The sequence below is a fragment of the Caretta caretta genome, chromosome 15 (assembly GCF_965140235.1).
Source record: "Caretta caretta isolate rCarCar2 chromosome 15, rCarCar1.hap1, whole genome shotgun sequence".
Classification (NCBI taxonomy): domain Eukaryota; kingdom Metazoa; phylum Chordata; order Testudines; family Cheloniidae; genus Caretta; species Caretta caretta.
Window position 1 is genome coordinate 2,558,269 of NC_134220.1, and position 20,429 is coordinate 2,578,697.

Sequence of the window (20,429 nt, forward strand, 5' to 3'; positions counted from 1 at the left end):
GGCTGGTAGAGTGGGGGGTGGGGGACAGTCAGGGACTGAGGTGCACTTGCAGATCTGGGGGAACCCAGGGCTAGTATTCCAGGGGGCAGGCTGAGATTGAGGGGCACCACCAGAGCTGGGGGAAGGGGAGAGCTCAGGCCTAGTGTTTTGGGGGGGCAGGCTGGGATTGCAGGGTGTTGGCAGAGCTGTTGGAAGGGGGGAGCCCAGGGCTGGCATATCAAGAGGGCAGGCTGGGATTGAGGGGCACCGGCAGAGCTGCAGAACAGGGAAGCCCAGGGCTGGTATAGCGAGGGACAGGCTGGGACTGAGGGGCACCGGAAGAGCTAGGGAAGGGGGGAGCCCCAGCCTAGAATAGTGGGGGGAGGGCTGGCTGGGAGGGGATTGAGGGGCATCGGCAGAGTTGGGGAAGGGGGAAGCGCAGGGCTGGAATATCGGGGTGCAGGCTGGAATTGAGAGATGCCGGCAGATCTGAGGGAAGGGGGTAGCCCAGGGCTAGTACAGCAGGGGGATGGAGGGTGGTAGCTGGGATCGAGGGGCAGTGGCAGAGCTGGGGGAAGAGCTGGGTGCCATGGGGGAGGGCGGTGGGGCAGGCAGGGATTGAGGGGCGCCGGCAGAACTGGGGAAGGGGGAGCCCAGGGCTGGTACAGCAGGGGGATGGAGGGTGGTAGCTGGGATCGAGGGGCAGTGGCAGAGCTGGGGGAAGAGCTGGGTGCCATGGGGGAGGGCGGTGGGGCAGGCAGGGATTGAGGGGCGCCGGCAGAGCTCCACAGCAGAGACCCTGTCCCGGCTCCGCCTGCCTCCCCGCAGCGTGACCCTCCCGCCCCTAAGCTTGGCCCTGGCGAGCGGCAACGCCCAGGTCTCCGTTCTCGAGGGCACGGGGGGGACACACCTGCCACTCTGGGGACCTGGAGTAGGAGAGGGTCTCGCTGCTCAGCCAGAAGTAGCGTTTCTTGAAGGTGAAGCGCGGGAGCAGGTGGAGACCCTCGGCCTTGTGCTTGTGCAGGTAGCCCTCCTTGATGGTGACCGAGGGGTGGAAGAGCGTCCGGGGCTGGGTCTTGCGCACTGTGTGGAGCGGAGAGCAGGGTTACCCCATCCATCCGCCCCGTGAAACGCCAGTACCTTCACCAGGCCAGGTTTTGCTTGACAACCACCCTCCTGGACCCGGGGAGAGGTGTGCTCTGGTGGCTACATGCTGGTGAAGCCAGGGTCTGCATCACCTTCCCACCCCACACCAGGGTGATGAGCCACAGTCAACGCCGGGCTCCATCTGGGGACAGAGCCAGGCTAAATGCGTGGGGAGGTTGGATTCTTTGCCCATCGCAGAGGAGAACAATCCCTGGCCAAGCACAGGGAGATGGGCTGTCCCCCAGCCCACCCCCTCCCAGGGGGCAGAGTGATCTGCCCCTGCAGCAGCCCCCCCCCCCCAACCAAGAGAGCTGAGAGTTCTGCAGTCAGTCATTGCCACCCATCAGAGCGGGCCTGGAGTGCAGGTAGCCACGGAGCTGGGGATACGGGCTGCCCTTGTAGGATGGGCTGCTGAGACCTGAGGCACACACAGGAATCGTTCAGGGCAGTTTGGTCGCTCAGATCCACAATCGTCCCGGGAATCCCCCTTGTCTCCAGCCCCCCCAGAACCAGGCTGAATGGCAGGAATGGCTCATTCTCCAATGGCCGAAGCACACACAGTGTTCCCCAGAAGGGGGCACCATTATCCTCCTGATCCCAGCCCTCCACACAGGACTCTCCAGCAAGCTCTGCATTTTAATTAGTAATCATTTTTGCTCATGGTTTGCAGCTAGCAATGGGCAGGGCCGTTCCAGAGACAGGGAGAGCAGTGCCCATCTCACCCCTTCCCTGGTCCATTCCAACCTCTTGGGCCTTTGGAACTGGGCTGGCTTTCCTGGGAGTCACTCGCAGGGGATTTCAGCTGCTCTGCTTCCGAACGGGCCCAGGAAGTCTGGAGTGCACAAACACTTGAGCTGGCCAAGCTTTTCCAACACAGGCAGCGGTCCGGGAGTCAGATCAGTGTGGGCGCTTCCAGTCTCAGCCTATCCTGCTCCCGCAGGGCTAAAAAGGGCACACGGAGCCTCTGCAGAAGCCCTAGGGAAAGGTTCCAGCCTGGCTCAGTCAGAAGGGGATGCTGCTGAATGGAAAGGAGCAAAGGCACTGACTGGGACCATGGGGCACCTACTTAGACCAGGGCGAGATGGGTCTGCCAGGACAGCAGGGGGTGAGGCTGGGGTTGAGGGGCAGCGGCCGAGCTGGCAAGAGCTCACGGGACTCCGAGCTGCATTCTGACACTTGTGAGAGGGGCTGGAACATGGGCTGCTCCTCTAATGGCCTGACTCAAAGTCCAGTGAAGTCAGGGGGAGTCTTTCCACTGAGTAGTGTGTTTGGGATGAGGGCCCAGGTGCGCTGTACTGGGATGGATAATAGGCTGGCTCTGGTCCTTTAATGTCCTTCCCTGCTCACAACACCTGCCCGCTGTGCTCACCCTGGAGCTGCACAACTCCCTGTTCTGCACCATCCAGGCCATGGACAGCCATGGTGTGGAGACCTGGGCAGAATGTCACCTGGCCTTGGTGCAGAGATGGGACGGAGCTGTGCTTATCTGTGCTGCAGGGACTCTGCCGCTGGGGTGTGCTTTGGAACCTGGCTAAAACACCTGGGTCCTGTCCCGTAAGATCTGAGGCCAGCCACATTAGGGCAGCAACATCAATGAGCTAAGCAGCAGGAAGTCACAGCCTCACATTCCCTTTAAATTGCATCAAAACAATGTAATATTGGGCTGTTAAGGAGGCTCCTGTCATAACAGTACTCAGCATCACCAGAGAAAGAAACAGATCGTAAGACGTTTAGGGAAATCTTTGTTTGACAGCATTCTGCCTGGCAAGGAATCACCTAACAGATGTGATTGTGAAATCTATACTTCTATTGTTTTGCCTTCATGGTCCCTACTCCTCTATTGTTTATTTGTCTGGTCTCTGGTTCTTTGATCATTCTGCCTGGTATGTAACTAAATTTTGCAAGATTTAAATCAGCTCAGGTGGTGGGCTCTGACTGGGTAAAGAGTGGTTTCGTAATGGGCTAGGATGGGTGGAAAATGCCGGCTTGCAGGACTTTAGTTTACAATGGTTGGGGACGGTAGAGCTAAGCAGGACTCAAGTTTCACTATAATAACTGGGGTCCAACAGGAATTTCTTGGGAACCAACTCCAGGGCGCAGCCCAAGATCAGAGCTGCCAGACCTCAACACCCTGCCAACTATATCGTGCAGAAGCTGGAGTCCCTGGACGACCTGATCCTGGCTGGCCACTAGGAAAAGTTCGTCTGATTATGGGGAGTGGTGAGCATTGTATGTTTAGTGTGTGTGTTCTGCTTAGGTCACTGTTAATAAATAGAAGTTAAGGATATTATTCTGCAAGGCACTTTCACTGGTAAAAGGCCCCTCAAACCCACAGAAGATTACGCCCTGAGCCCTGGGAGCTGGGAAAGTGAGTTATGCCTTGTGCCCACAACAAGGTAAAGGTGGGGTGCCCGCAGCAAGACCAGCCCATGCCCTCCCCATGTCAGATGCTATTGTGTTGTGTCCAGGGCCCACGACACAGGGGCTATTCGCAGCATGGACAGGGCTGGGAGTTGCATAGCTGGGGTGGCATGTGAGGCCGTGGTAACTCAGCTGATCTCAAGAGGAAGCAGCTGGTCTCCTGGTACCCAATGGTCCCCCGCTCCGGGGATGGGCAGAGAATCCAGCCTCCATGCTCATTTAATCCTGGATCTGCCCCTTACATCGCTCTCCTTCTAGCCCCCGTCCTGCCCCCCACGCTATGCTCAGTCTGAGAGACAGGCTGAGCCCACCAATCCTGGAAGATGCTCCCTAACCCCCCATTCCTCTGGGGACCCCAGACCCTGCACTGTGGGGGCAGGGAACATGGAGAGAGCAGGTGATTTCTAGCCATCACCTTCCTCACTGCCTGGCAACAGCTGCTGATTTGAATCCCCTTTAAATACCAAACGCAGCCGGGAACTGGTGAGAAACACCATCAAGGGCTGCACACTCCAGGCTCCATTCCACTCCATCCACTCCCACTGACGTCCACCCCAGGTGCTGGGCGCTGCTCGGCTTGCGTAGCAGGGTCTGGGTGGAAACTCAGTTCCCCCCTTCCTCAGGGGCAAGGCGGAGGGGCTCTGAGGGGCAGGAAGCGGTGGCTGCCCCAGGGGAGGGTGACCTGGTAGGATCGGGGTGAGGGCCCTGCGTGGGGCAGCACAGAGATGGAACCCTAAGACTGAGCACCCCTTCCCGAGGGTGGGAGAGGGTCTGGGACATGGTGCCAGCACTCTCACTCCAGGACACGCCAGCAGCTCCTCCAGGTCACAAGAAGACAGCAAAGGACTGGGCTCCTGTGCAGCTGAGGGATCTGAGAGAGGGACCCTCCCAATCCAGTGCCCTGCATGCACTCCTCCCCATCCAGAGACTGGACAGCAGCTAGCAGGGCTCCCTGCCCTCCCTCCCCTGGGGCAGCCCCATGGGACAGGAGCCCTGCACACCCTGACAGTCACCACAGCTCTGCTCCTGCCTCTCTGCTCTTCCCCGGCCTACGCCTGAGCGAGCCCGGTGGACTCACCCACTTTGACGGCTACATTATGCAGCTGTCACGTCGGATCGGGTCAGCGCACTGAGCTGGGGGAGCAGATCCCTGCCATGGCTGCACTGGACACAGTGTAAGAAACACACCGCACCCAGGGGGCCCAGACCACCTCCCCTTCCCTCTGGCTAGAGATGGGGGCTGTCTCTTGCCCCCCACCCCCCGGGCACCAAAGGGGCAGCGGTGCTGGAACGGAGTGTGGGCTGGAGGCACCGCCTAGCCCTGAACCCTTCCAAGGTTTGGCCCAGAGCTGGGCAGGAGTGAGGGATGTGAGGGGCCAGACGATCAGCTGGGTGTCAGTTTGACGTATCATGCCGTGGCCTCCTGCCGAGGGCTGGGCCAGTCACACACGAGAGATGTCGCCTCTTTGCCCTGCTGGTGCAGAGACTGTGCTCCAGCCCCACCGCACCCCGCTTCCAGCAAACGTTCCAAGGCAAAGAAACGTTTCCATGGTTGTCCCATCAGAGAGCAGAAATCGCCATGTGACTGACCTGACCGACAGCGACAGACGCACAGCTTAGCTTGCAAACCGATTGGACCGAGGATTCAGACGTCAGGGCCCAGCTCGCCCAGAGATCTCAGGCCCTACGTGGTCCATGGAAGAAGGGGTGGCTCTGGCTGGGGGGATGGGAGGGACGCCCTGTCTGCTCCCAAAGGTGCTGCAGGCAGGGCTAAGTGCACCCGATTGCCCAGCTGTGGTCGCGATGCGGCTTGGAGGAGCTGAGGCCATCGCACGGTGGCGTGACTTCCCTGCTACCTAGGCCGCGTTGGTGTGGGCCCCGCACCCCTCTCCCTTTGCCCTCTGGTGGCACCCAGAGGCACCACCCGGGCCGGAGCCCCCTTGTGCTGAGTGCCATTTGCTCTGCACCTGGCAGTGTCAATACTTGCAGCAAGCCGAGGGTAGGAGAGGGGGCGGCCCTGAGAGCCCCCCAGCGCATCAGGGACTCACCACTCTCACTGTCCACGTCGATGAGCTTGTCCAGGAAATCCTTGACACGGGCGATGCTGGGAAGGATGAAGGGATGCAGCGGAGCCATCCACTGCTCCTTGCCATGCCCCAACTGCAGGCCAAGGTTGCCGATGCTCTGCACTGCCTGCCAGGGAGAGGAGCCGGGGTGAGGGGGGGGTCACAGCGCAGCCATGGGGTCTGCAGGACATCTCTCCAGCCTGGCTCAAGCCCCACCAGGAGCTTTAGACCCTCTGCGGGACAGGGTCAGTAGCATCCCAGGGAAAACCAGGCCAGTGGCTACAGGGATGGAAATGATCAGATGCCATCTGTGCTGCCTCCCCTTTGCCTGCACATTGCCCTTGCAACGGGGACCTGCCTGCCGGGCTCTGGCTCTGAGTAGTACAGACCAGCAGGAAGAACTTGCAGGCGTTGTCTTAGAGGTGGAAAATTTGGAGAGATGTGCACCCCCCTCCTCCACCTCCCTTCTGGCCCCCAGCAGAGCAAAAGGAAAGGGGAGTAAGGGAGGTTTCAGGTGGGATGCAGGGAGGGTCTGGGCAGCTTGGAGGAGGGAGAGAGAGAGGTAGGATCTGATGCATCCGATGAAGTGAGCTGTAGCTCACGAAAGCTTATGCTCAAATAAATTGGTTAGTCTCTAAGGTGCCACAAGTCCTCCTTTTCTTTTTGCGAATACAGACTAACACAGCTGCTCCTCTGAAACCAGTCAAATGAAAAACATCCCATTCAATTACATTGTGTAATGGCACACAGCTAAAAAGTGACAAGTTTTTAAAGTGTTTATATACCAATGCTAGAAGTCTAAATAATAAGACGGGTGAACTAGAGTGCCTCGTATTATATGAGGATATTGATATAACAGGCATCACAGAAACTTGGTGGAATGAGGATAATCAATGGGACACAGTAATACCAGGGTACAAAATATATCTGAAGGACAGAACAGGTCATGCTGATGGGGGAGTGGCTCTATATGTGAAAGAAAGTGTATAATTAAAAGAAGTAAAAACCTTAAATGAACCAAACTGTACCATAGCATCTCCTTGGATATTAATTCCATGCTCTAATAATAAGAATATAGCAGTAGGGATAGACCAACCACCTGACCAAGATGGTGATAGTGACTGTGAAATGCTCAGGGGGATTAGAGAGGCTATTAAAATAAAAAACTCAGTAATAATGGGGGATTTCAACTATCCCCATATTGACTGGGAACATGTCACTCCAGGGCGGGATGCAGAGATAAAGTTTCTTGACAACTGCTTCTTGGAGCAGCTAGTCCTGGAACCCACAAGAGGAGAGGCAATTCTTGATTTATCCTAAGTGGAGCACAAGGATCTGGTCTAAGAGGTGTATATAACTAGACTGCTTGGTAATAGTGACCATAATATAATTACGTTTAACATCCCTGTGGTGGGGAAAACACCACAGCAACCCACCGTGGTAGCATTTAATTTCAGAAAGGGGAACTAACTACACAAAAATGAGGAAGTTAGTTAAACCGTAATTAAAAGGTTTCAGAGTAGCAGCCGTGTTAGTCTGTATTCGCAGAAAGAAAAGGAGGACTTGTAGCACCTTAGAGACTAACCAATTTATTTGAGCATAAGCTTTCGTGAGCTACAGCTCACTTCATCGAATGCAATTAAAAGGTACAGCATAAAAAGTGAAATCCCTGCAAGCTGCATGGAAACTTTTTAAAGACACCATAATAGAGGCTCAATTTAAATGTATACCCCAAATTACAAACCATAGTAAGAGAACCAAAATGTGCCACGGTAGCTAAACCGCAAAGTAAAGGAAGCAGTGAGAGGCAAAAAGGCAGCCTTTAAAAAGTCGAAGTTAAATCCTAGTGAGGAAAATAGAAAGGAGCATAAACATTGGCAAATGAAGTGTAAAAATACAATGAGGAAGGCCAAAAAAGAATTTGAAGAACAGCTAGCTAAAGACTCAAAAATTAATAGCAAAAATTTTTTTAAGTACATCAGAAGCAGGAAGTTGCTGAACAACCAGTGGGGCCACTGGACGACCGAGATGCTAAAGGACTCAAGGGTGATAAGGCCATTGCGGAGAAACTAAATGAATTCTTTGCATTGGTATTCACAGCTGAGGATGTGAGGGAGATTCCCAAACCTGAGCATTCTTTTTAGGTGACAAATCTGAGGAACTGTCCCAGATTGAGGTGTCATTAGAGGAGGTTTTTGAACAAATTGATAAACTAAACAGTAATAAGTCACCAGGACCAGATGGTATCACCCAAGAGTTCTGAAGGAACTCAAATGTGAAATTGTAGAACTACTAACTGTTGTCTGTAACCTATCATTTAAACCAGCTACCAAATGACGGGAGGATAGCTAATGTGATGCCAATTTTTAAAGAGGGCTCCAGAGGTGATCCTGGCAATTAGAGGCCGGCAAGCCTGAGTTCAGTAACAGGCAAACTGGTTGAAACTATAGTAAAGAACAAATTGTCAGACACATGGATTAACATAATTTGTTGGGGAAGAGTCAACATGTTTTTTGTAAAGGGAAATCATGCCTCACCAATCTATTAGAGTTCTTTGAGGGGGTCAACAAGCATGTGGACAAGGGGGATCCAGTGGATATAGTGCACATAGATTTTCAGAAAGCCTTTGACAAGGTCCCTCACCAAAGGCTCTTACGCAAAGTAAACTGTCATGGGACAAGAGGGAAGGTCTTCTCATGGATCGGTAACTGGTTAAAAGATAGGAAACAAGGGGTAGGAATAAATGGTCAGTTTTCAGAATGGAGAGAGGTAAATAGTGGTGACCCCCAGGGGTCTGTATTGGGCTCAGTCCTATTTAACATATTCGTAAATGATCTGGGAAAAGGGGTAAAGAGTGATGTGGCAAAATTCGCAGATGATACAAAACTTCTCAAGATAGTTAAGTCCCAGGCAGACTGCGAAGAGCTACAAAAGGATCTCACAAAACGGGATGACTAGGCAACAAAATGGCAGATGAAATTCAATGTTGATAAATGCAAAGTAATGTACATTGGAAAACATAATCCCAACTATACATATAAAATGATGGGGTCTAAATTAGCTGTTATCACTCAGGAAAGAGTCACTGTGAATAATTCTCTGAAAACATCCACTCAGTGTGCAGCGGCAGTCAAAAAAGTGAACACAATGTTGGGAATCATTAAGGAAGGGATAGATAATAAGACAGAAAATATCATATGGCATCTATATAAATCCATGGTATGTCCACTTCTTGAATACTGTGTGCAGATGTGGCCTCCCATCTCAGAAAAGATATTTTGGAATTGGAAAAGGTTCAGAAAAGGGCAACAAAAATTATTAGGAGTATGGAATGACTTCTGTATGGGGAGAGATTAATAAGACTGGGACTTTTCAGCTTGGAAAAGAGACGATCAGGGAGGGATATGATAGATGTCTATAAAATCATGACTGGTGTGGAGACAGTAAATAAGGAAGTGTTTTTTATTCCTTCTTATAACACAAGGACTAGGGGTCACCAAATGAAATGAATAAGCAGCAGGTTTAAAACAAACAAAAGGAAATATTTCTTCACACAACGCACAGTTAACCTGTGGAACTCTTTGCCAGAGGATGTTATGAAGGCCAAGACTATAACAGGGTTCAAAAAAGAACTAGATAAGTTCATGGAGGATAAGTCCATCAATGACTATTAGCCAGGATGGGCAAGGATAGTGTCCCTAGCCTCTGATTGCCAGAAGCTGGGGCACCTGGCATTGGCCACTGTCAGAAGACAGGATACTGGGCGAGATGGACCTTTGGTCTGATCCAGTATGGCCATTCTTACGTTCTTATGTTCTCCTACTCCCCCACTTCTTTCCTTCTCCTCTCTCCTTTCCCTCACATCACCCTCCCCTCTCATCCCTCCCTACATCTCCCCCACGCCCCGCTGCCACCTTCCTTCATTCTCTGGAACATTCACTCCCTCTCCGTGGGGTAACTGATCATGGGAACAATTTATCGAGGGTTGGGCGGATTCTCCATCACTTGCAATTTTTAGATCAGGGTTGGATGTTGTTTAAAAAGATCTGTCTGGGGTTATGGCGTGGAAGTAATATGGCCTGGGCGAGACAGTGGTCACAAAGGGCCTGTCTGGCCTTGGATAGCATCCTCTGCCCCACCTCTCTCCCTGCCCCAATCCAGCATGAGGGGGTGCCAGCCCCCACCCTGTCACTGGCACAGCTGAGCTGCCAATCACAGGCAAGCCCAGAGCGGATTTGACTGTGTGTAAGAGGGAGCTGGCCTGGGGGCGGGGGGTCCTTACTGGGAGGCCTCACGGAGGGCAGGGTGATTGAGGTTCATGTGAGCTCACTCAGCCCATGTTGGCAGCTCAGCAACAGGGTCAACCCAACTGGGCCTTAAAACACCGGGGCAAACACTGGGGTTTCTCCAGCCCACAGGGTGGGGCAGCTCCAGATTGCAGTGGGGCATGGGCCTCCCAAACACAGCACTTCTTTCTTCCACCTCGATGCAGTGATTAAAACAATGGGTCAGCTCCTTGGCTGGCCCAGCCCAGCATCATCCCAGTGAGTTCAATGTGTCTACACTAGTTTACACAGGCTGAGGGTCTGTCCCAAAAGATATAAAACACTTTCGACCAAGAAATCACCACCACATCTAATCACTGCACCTTCCCCACAGATGCGCTGGTCAGTGAGTGCGACCAGCTGTCAGGCTGCTGGGATGGTCCAGGCCCCAGTACAGACCCAGCAGGCCAGGGATCCCAGCCATCCACGGGCGTCCTGCAGAACAAGCATCTGCAGAATGCTAAGAAATACCCCAGCTGTGGCTAACTCTCTCTGCCCCTGCACCCAGGCAGGGCTCATTTTGCCCCCCATTTGGATAACTTCTCCGGTGGCCTAATGCAATGGCCACCATAGCCGTTCCTTTGTTTTGAACGGGCGCTGGACCAGGCCTTTATCTGCAGCTAGATGGTTGATTATATACGGCACTGTCAGGTTTGATGGCTCGCTATGACACAAGGAGTTCCTCTTTTAAGAGAGTCATGGAATTTAGGGCCAGAAGGGACCATCAGATTGAGTCTACCCTCTTGTAGATCACAGCCTTTACATTTCACCCAGTTACCCCTGTCTTGAGCCCAGTAAGTTGGGTTTGGCTAAAGCAACTTCCAGAGAGGCAGCGAGGCTGCATTCGAAGACAGCCAGAGATGGAGGATCCACCACTTCCCTTGGCAGTTTGTTCCAATGGTTAATTGCCCTCACTGTTAAACATTGGTGCCTAATTTCTAATGTGAAGTTGTCTGGCTTCAGCTTCCATCCATTGGTTCTTGCTCTCCTTTCTCCGCTACCTTAAATAACCCTTTAGAATCCATGAAGGATCCAGGAATCTTCTCTCCGCGACGGTACTTAGAGACTGGAATCAAGTCACAACTTGACACAAGGGACGTCTTGGCCAGATCTTCCAAATTGGCATAGTTCCACTGAAACCATTGCTGATTCACACCAGCTGAGAACCCTGCCCACAAGATTTGGGCTTATTTTGCCCTCTGTGGATTTCTCCACTAAGAGAGGGTGCTATCCGAGGCACTCTGACATGTTACAGCAATGCCTCACAGGGATCAGACAAGCAGTCAAACAGCATGAAAACTCAGCACAAAGCAGGAGGTTCCCCCCTCCTCCCACACCCTTTCACCCTGCTGGGTACCTTGGCCAACAGCAAAAGTGTGCGGCTGGTCCGGGTGTCGGCGTGCTGGTCACGGAGGTTGAACAGCTTTGGTGTCAAGATGGCAGGAGCGAAGAAGCGGAGGAATAAGAACCCACTGATGGCAATGTACTTCACATCCTAAGAAAGGATCAGAATTTCAACCACCAGCATCAGCAGCCACCCTCCAAAACATCATTCCATGAGCAAAGAGTAACTGCTGGCTTGCAGCCTAAGTTGGACTTTGGTTTAGATTTAGGTAAACAACAAAGAACACAAGTCAAGTATACTTGAGAGAGAGAGAGAGAGAGAGAGAGGACGTCATGTGCATCTCCTCAGAAATATGTGGGAGCAACATGGAGAACAAAATCTATCCAGTGTGTGTAATATGGCTCCATTACTATAGCATCGGAGTGCCTTCACCAGCGGTAGTTGGTCATTTGGGATTGTGGGTCTGGGGCCTTTGTTCTCTGAGCCTTGGTTCCCTGGATCATCCTTGATCAGCCTCAACCAGCTTCGTGATCCCTCTCCCCTGTGTGATTAATGAGGGGGTAGGGCTGACCTAGGAGAGCAGGCTTAAAAGCCAGAGGCTAAGCGACCCAGGGAGCTAGAGAACAGGGGAGTTGGAAAGGGAGACGTAATATAATGGTTCGGAAGTGCCGCCTCGCCAGAGCTACTCCTATCTCCTCCACCTGCACCTGTACCCAGACAGAGAACCTAGCCAGGGAGGCCTCTACCCAGATCCTGGTCCGGATTTGCAGAGACTGTGGCTTGCGTTTCCCACTCTGAGAGCCAGGCTGGAGGGACCGTCTAGTGTGCAAGGTGCCTACTGATGGAATCTCTCAGGAAGCACGTGGGAGAGCTACAGGAGGAGCTGGCTTGGCTGAGGAGTTCATTGTGAGTATTCATGTGGAGACACCCAAGGCTGAGGAAGCTATTCAGCTACAGAGGACTGCTGTCACACCACTGGGGGAGGAGGATATGGCTCTGTCACAGGGAGGACACTGGCTCTGGTTACTTCTGGCAGAAGGCAGCGCTCCACCCCTACTCCCAACCCACTCAACATAATGATGAACTGTTATGCTGCCCTGGTAACAAGCCATGAGGAGCCACCCTCAAAGGTGGAGAAGGAGAAGCCATGTACCCACAAGGCTGGGAGGATTGCAGCCACCACTCCCAGGAGGAAACGTAGGGTAGTGGTGATTGATGACTCTCTTCTGAGGAGGACAGAGGCACCCATCTGTCGCCCTGACATGGCATCCCAAGAGGCATGCTGCCTGCCAGGGGCCCGTATCTGAGACATTATGGAGGGATTGTCAAAGATCATCCGGCCCTCTGACTACTACTTTATACTTCTCATCCATGTGGGGGGAGGGGATAGCTCAGTGGTTTGAGCATTGGCCCGCTAAACCCAGGGTTGTGAGTTCAATCCTTGAGGGGGCCATTTAGGGATCTGGGGCAATAAAAAATTAAAAAATTGGCGATTGGTCCTGCTTTGAGCAGGGGGTTGGACTAGATGACCTCCTGAGGTCCCTTCCAACCCTGATATTCTATGATTCTATGTGAGCACTAATGTTACTGTGAGGTACAATCCTGAGCAGATCATCAGTGACTACAGGGTTCTGGGAGGGAGGGTGAAGGATTTGGGGGTGCAGGTGATGTTCTCTTTGATCCTTCCAGTCAAGGGTAGGGGGCCCAGGCACAGACAGATACATCCTGGAGATGAATGCCTGGCTGTGAAGATGGTGTTGCCAGGGGGGCTTTGGCTTCCTTGACCACGGGATGCTGTTCCAGGAAGGACTAATAAGCAGAGATGGGGTCCACCTATCGAGGAAGGGGAAGAGCGTATTTGGATACAGACTGGCTAACCTAGTGAGAAGGGCTTTAATCTAGGTTCAATGACGGCAGGTGACAGAAGCCCACAGGTAAGTCCAAAACATGGAGACCTAGGAGATGGGTCGGAGACTGTGGGGAACATGGGCCATTATAGCAGGGATAAGGGAAAGACCAGAAAGAACACAGGGAGGAAATCAAATCAGTATCTTATGTCTGTATACTAATGTGAGAAGTATGGGGAATAAGCAGGAAGAACTTGAAATACTAGTTAATAAATACAGCTATGACATAGCTGCCACCACAGAGACTGGACTGGAATATTGGTACAGAAGGGTACAACTTGCTCAGGAAGGACAGGCAGGGGAAAAAGGCAGGAGGTGTTGTCTTCTATGTTAAAAACGTATACACTTGGACCGACTTTAAGATAAAATAGGAGACAGACTTGTTGAAAATCTCTGGGTCAGGATAAAAGGGGTAAAAACCAAGGGTGAGGTCACGGTTGGGGTCTACTACAGACCCCCTAGCCAGGAAGAAGAGGTGGAGGAGGTTTTTTTTAAACAACTAACAAAATCATCTGAAGCCCAGGACTTGGTGGTGATGGGGGACTTCAACTCCCCAGACATCTCTTGGGAAAACAACCCAGCAGGGCACAGATTATCCAACAAGTTCTTGGAATGTATTGGACACGATTTTTTATTTCAGAAGGTGGAGAAAGCTACTGGGGAGAAGCTGTTCTAGATTTGATTTTGACAAACAGGGAGGAACTGGTTGAGAATTTGAAAGTGGAAGGCAGCTTGGGTGAAAGTGATCACGAAATGGTGGAGCTCATGATTCTGAGGCCTTGTCTACACGGTCCGGTTTCTGCGCAGTAAAGCAGCGTTCTGTGCTGTAACTCCCCAGGGGTCACGCGGCCAAGCCGCTGAGTGTGCAGACACTGCACAGTTGCAGTGCTGTAAAAACACCACCCCGACGAGAGACGTGCAGCCTTCTGTGCCGGGGGTACAGACACCCTGGTCGACGACAGCCCTGCGATTGGCCTCCGGGAGGTGTCCCACAATGCCTGTTCTTGCCTCTCTGGTCATTGGTTTGAACTCCACTGCTCTGTCCTCAGGTGACGAACCATGAGCCCCACCCCGTAAATTCCTTGGGAATTGGGAAAGTCCCCATCCTGTTGGCTCGGTGATGTGTGCAGTGGTCTCAGCGCATCTTTCCAGGTGGCCAAGCCTGCTCCATGGACCAGGCGATCCCCCGCTTGGCGCAGTGCCGAGCTGCTGGACCTCATCAGCACTTGGGGAGAGGAGGTTGTCCAGCCCCAGCTGCACTCCAACAGTCAGAATTATGATACCTATGGACAGATTTCACGATGCATGACAGAAAGGGGCCGTGAGCGGGACACATTGCAGTGCAGGGTCAAAGCGAAGGAGATGTGGAACACCTACCACAAGGCGCAGGAGGCAAACCGCCGCTCCGGTGCTGCACCCACGAGCTGCTGGTTCTACAAAGAGCTGGGCGCAATCCTTGGTGGCGACCCCACCTCCACTGCGAAGGCCACTGTGGATACTTTGGTGGCTCGCGGGCCAGTCGAGAGTGGACTGAGCCAGGCGGAGGAAATCTTGGACAAAGATGTGCAGGGGGAGGGGGACCCAGAGCCAGAAGACAACTCGGAGGTCAGAGATGCATGCAGCCAGGAGCTCTTCTCTACCCTGGAGGAGGCTAGCCAGTCAGAGCTGTTGGATCTTGGCAAAGTGGAAACAGGCGAGGAGGCCCGTGGTAAGTGGATTTGATTTTGGGAATCACTAAAGCGAGTTTTGGGGAGCAGGAGGGCTGCAGAAAGCAGGCTTGTGTCTGTATGATGTGGGTACCACCACATGCCTAGTCTGAGCTGTGGAACAGGGTGTTGATTGACTCCCTCACTTCATGGGAATCTGCCTCAGATCTCCAGGAAATTCTCATGGAGATACTGGGCAATCCGCTGCCACAGGTTCTTTGACAGAGCTTTTTTGTTTCTTGCCCCATTAAGGTTAACTTTCCCCCGCCACTCTGCCATCACTGGGGGGTGGGGGGAGGACCATTGCTGCACACAGGTCAGCCGCATAAGGGCCAGGTCGGAAGCTGCAGTCTTTGAGAAGACCGTCCCTTGATTCCCTGCTCGCCCTCAGCAGCGAGATATCTTCCATAATGAACACAGCCTGTGGAAAATGTGGGGACCATAATGATTAGAAAGCCCCCCTACAGTGCTGGCTCTCCCCAAGAGCCTCGTGCCCAATGTACAGTATAGTCCTGGAACACTGATTTCTCCTGCTCCTGTGGCTACTCACCATTTTGGGGGTCTTGTGGCTCATGTGGCTTGCCTGGGGTCAGCCACTTAGTGACAGGTATGTGAATAGTGCTTGTGTTTTAAATCACTGAATCAGCGGTCTGTGTGTTGCAAACAATGCGGCTTCTGTAAAATGTTGCACTTTGGCTTAACAGATATGACCTTGGGAGCCCAGCCTCCCTCTTTGTTATCGCCGGCTGAAAAGCTGCACAGAATTAGAAAGCGGCCACGAAGAACTAAGGAGAACTTTCTGCGTGATGTCATGATGCACTCTGCGGCCGAAAAACAAGAACTGAAGTAGTGGCGGGACAGCGAGAAGAGGGACCGAAAGGAGAACACAGCGCACCAGAAGGAAGCCACGGAGCAGCTATTGAACGTTATGGCGCGCCAAGCAGACACACTCCAGGTGCTACTAGCACTGCAAACCAATCAGCTGCGCGCCCGCCTTCCCCTGCAGCCGCTGTCGCAAAACTCTTTCCCACGCACCCCCCAGGCACCACCAACACACTCTTATCAACCTCCTGGCTCCAGTCCGTACCCGCAGCATTCCACTCCTGCCCCATCACAGTCCAGCCCTGCGGACTCCCACTACCGACTGCACTCAACACCCGTCCCGCTGCAGTTTCGCCCTGCTGAAGTACAAAGTACTCGCTGCACTGTACTCCAAAGGAGAAGGTTGGATATGATCTCTGGGCATACACACATCTTTAACAATCCTGGAACCTCCTCCTGGGACCCTCCCTTCCCCCATCCCCCACCGTGCTGATGTGTTTTTTTTGTTTGTCTCTCTCCTCCGGTTGTTGTTTTTTAATAAATATTAGTGTTGGTTTGAAAGCAATCTTTATTCCATTAATTGAAAGCAAACAGAGCCCTGCAAAGTAACAGGCAATTTTCTTAAACCTTCATAGTGCATCATCTGCACCAATCACAATCACCTCCTAGCATTACAAGCACTGCACTCCCGAGAACAGCAACAAATATTAGTGGATTTCAGCTTCAAATTGCTGTCTCAAGGCACCCCTGATCCTTATGGCCCCGCACTGCACCCCTCTAATAGCCCTGGTCTCTGGCTGTTCACATTCAGCCTCCCTTCACTGAGCCTCAGCAGTCCAACCCTAAGTGAAGCCATCACCCTTCCCTCCACAAATATTATGGAGCGTACAGAACGCGGCTATAAGCATAGGGATATTGTCATCGGCCAGGTCCAGCTTCCCATACAGGCATCACCAGCAGGCCTTTAAAGGGCACACTCAACAGTCATTCTGCACTTGCTCAGCCTGTTGTTGAACCGCTCCTTGCTGCTGTCAAGGTGTCCTGTGTATGGCTTCATAAACCACGGGATTAAGAGGTAGGCAGGGTCTCCCAGGATCACAGTGGACATTTCGACTTCCCCTAGAGTGATCTTCTGGTTCAGGAAGAAAGTCCCAGCTTGCAGCTTCCTGAGCAAGCCAGTGTTCCGAAAGATGCATGGACCAGCCTGCATTAATGTCCGTGAAACACCCATGGTGATCCACAAGTGCCTGGAGAACCATACAGAAATTCCCCTTCTGATTAATGTACTCAGTGGCTACATGGTCTGGTGCCAGAATTGGAATATGCATGCCATCTATCGCCCCTCCGCAGTTAGGGAAGCCATCCACTATGCAAAACCATCCACAATGTCACACACGTTGCCCAGAATCACAATTTTTCAGAGCAGGATGCAATTAATAGCCCTACACACTTCTGTCAACACGAGTCCAATGGTCGACTTTCCCACTCCGAACTGGTTAGTGACCGATCAGTAGCAGTCTGAAGTAGCCACCTTCAACAGTGAAATTGCCACACGCTTCTCCAATGGCCGGGCAGCTCTCATTCTCGTGTCCTTGTGCCTCAGGGCTGGGATGAGCTCATCACACAGTTCCATGAATGTGGCTTTCCTCATCCGAACACTCTCCAGCCACTGCTCATCATCCCAGATGCGCATGACGACGTGATCCCACCACTCAGTGCTTCGTTCCCGAGCCCAAAAGCAGCGTTCCACAGTGGTCAGCACCTCCATGAATGCCACAAGCAATCTCGTGTTGTAGCTACTCCACGTGGCGAGATCAATGTCGAACTCCTCTTGCCTTTGTAGTTTAAGGAATAACTCCACTGCCACTCGTGACATGTTAGTCAGAGCGAGCAGCATATTGGTCAACAGTGCGGGATCCATTCCTGCAGACTGCAGAGGCAGAGCGCGCAGTACACAAACCACTGAAAGATGGCACCGAATGCAGATGGAAGCACAGGGATTGCTGGGATGCGAAGCCATGCATCACGGGGCATTGGGACAGGGCCCAGGATGCCCCGCAACCCCCTCTTAGCGGCAGAAGAGGAAGAGATGCTCTGTGGGACAGCTGCCCAGAATGCACCACTCCGAATACCGCTGCAAGTGATACAAGTGTGAACATGCTATTGCACAGGCAGCTGACAGTGTGAACACACAACAGCAGCGTCCCTTCAGCGCTCTCTGGAACTGCTGACGCTGGAACTCTGCCAGTGTAGACATACCCTAAGGAATGACAGGAGGGAAAACAGCATGAGAAAGACACTGGATTTCAAGAAGGCAGACTTTAGCAAACTCAGGGAGTTGGTAGGTAAGATCCCATGGGAAGCAAATCTAAGGGCAAAAACATTTCAGGAGAGTTGTCAGTTTTTCAAAGAGGCATTATTAAGGGCACAAGAGCAAACTATCCCACTGCGTAGGAAAGATAGGAAGTCTGGCAAGAGAGCACCCTGGCTTAACCAGGAGATCGTCAATGATCCGAAACTCAAAACAGAGCCCTACAAAAAGTGGAAACTAGGTCAAATGACAAAGGATGAATATAAACAAATAACACAAGTATGTGGGGACAAAATTAGAAAGGTCAACGCACAAAATGAGATTAAACTAGCTAGAGACATAAAGGGTAACAAGAAAACTTTCTACAAATACATTAGAAGCAAGAGGAAGACCAAGGACAGGATAGACCCATTACTCAATGAGGGTGGGGGAGGGGAACTATAACAAAAAATATAGAAATGGCAACGTGCTAAATGATTTTTTTGTTTCAGTTTTCACCAAAAAGTTTAGTAGCCATTGGACATCTGATGTCGTGAATGCTGGTGAAAATGAGGTACAATCAGAGGCTAAAATAGGGAAAGAATACATTAAAAATTACTTAGAGAAGTTAGATGTCTTCAAGACACCAGGGCCTGATGAAATGCATCCTAGAATACTCAAGGAGCTGACTGAGGCGATATCTGAGCCATTAACATTTATCTTTGAAAAGTCATGGAAGACGGGAGAGATTCTAGAAGACTAGAAAAGGGCAACTATAGTGCCAATCTATAAAAAGGGAAATAAGAACAACCCGGGGAATTACAGACCAGTCAGCTTAACTTCCGTATCAGAAAGATAATGGAGCAAATAATTAAGCAATCAATTTGCAATCATCTAGAAGATAATAAGGTGATAAGTAACAGACAGCATGGATTTATTAAGAACAAAAAAGGTAATAAGCCTTGTGGATAAGTGGAAAGCAGTAGATGTGGTATATCTTGACTTCAGTGTTTGCCAAACGCTGGGAATGGGCGACAGGGGATGGATCACTTGATAAGGACCTGTTCTGTTCATTCCCTCTGAGGCACCTGCCATTGGCCACTGTCAGAAGACAGGATACTGAGCTAGATGGACCTTTGGTCTGACCCAGTCTGGCTGTTTTTATGCTTTGATATTGTCTCTCAATACCTTTTCATAAACTAGGGAAATACAACCTAGATAAGGTGAGTGCATAACTGGTTGGCAAAAACAGTTATCAATGGTTCACGGTCAAGCTGGAAGGGCATAGCAAGTGGGGTCCCTCAGGGATCAGTTCTGTGTCCGTTTCTGTTCAATATCTTCATCAAGATATGCGTTGTGCAGGAGGTCAGACTAGATGATCATAATGGTCTCTTCTGACCTAAATATCTATGAATCTATGAATCAAAGATGTAAATAATGGCATAGAGAGTACACTGCTAAAGTCTGCGGACAATACCAAGCTGGGAGGGTTGCAGGACAGGATTAAAATTCAAAATGATCTGGACAAACTGGAGAAATGGTCTGAAGTAAACAGAATGAAATTCAATAAAGACAAATGCAAAGTGCTCCCCTTAGAAGCATAGGTGCTGCAACTACAAGTGCTGGGGGGGCTGCTGCACCCCCTGGCGTGAAGTGGTTTCCACCATATCCAGGGTTCGCAGTTTGGTTCAATGGCTCTCGCCTCCCGCTCCCCTCCCCCACTGTACACATTGTTCCAGCCCCCCTGCTTCCAACGGAACGATCAGTTGCACACCTACAAAATGGGAAATGACTGCCTAGGAAGGACTACTGAGGAAAGGGATCTGTGGGTTATAGTTAGGGCCCCACCAAATTCATGGCCATGAAAACGCATCATGGACTGTGAAATCTGGTCTTTGGTTTTTATATACTTTTACCCTATACTATACAGACCAGGGTTTCTCAGGCTGAAGGTTCCAATCCAAAAGAGGGTCATCGCGAGGAGGGGCGGAGGTTCCCAGGTTACTGTTGGGGGTATCGCAGTATCGCCACTCTTCCTTCTGCGCTGACTTCAGAGCTGGGTGGCTGGAGAGCGGCGGCTGCTGACCAGGTGCCCAGCTCTGTAGGCAGTGCAGCGCAGAAGTAAGGGTGGCAATTCCATACCACACCACCCTTACTTCTGCCCTGCTGCCTTCGGAGTTGGGTCAGGACTCCTACAGTTAAAACACCTAAAATTTAAATGTCTGAAATCATGAAATTTACAATTTTTAAAAATTGAAATTGACCAAAATGGACTGTGAATTTGATAGCGCCCTAGTTATAGTGGATCACAAGCTAAATATGAGTCAGAAGTGTAACAGTGTTGCAAAAAAAGCAAACATCATTCTGGGCAGTATTAGCAGGAGTGTTGTAAGCAAGACACGAGAAGTAATTCTTCCTCTCT

General features: G+C 51.5%; 1 protein-coding gene across 3 annotated transcripts in view; it reads right to left on the bottom strand.

Annotated features, from left to right (window-relative positions):
- Positions 1–20,429, bottom strand: part of RASAL1 (RAS protein activator like 1) — a 111,317-nt gene that overhangs the window by 14,587 nt on the left and 76,301 nt on the right. For all 3 annotated transcript variants that reach the window (XM_048822240.2, XM_048822241.2, XM_075120167.1), the window contains 3 exons: positions 11,295–11,432; positions 5,595–5,739; positions 890–1,062 (listed from right to left, as the gene is read on the bottom strand). In XM_048822240.2, coding sequence (XP_048678197.2) covers positions 890–1,062; positions 5,595–5,739; positions 11,295–11,432 — 456 coding nt within the window. The remainder of the gene's footprint in view (positions 1–889; positions 1,063–5,594; positions 5,740–11,294; positions 11,433–20,429) is intronic.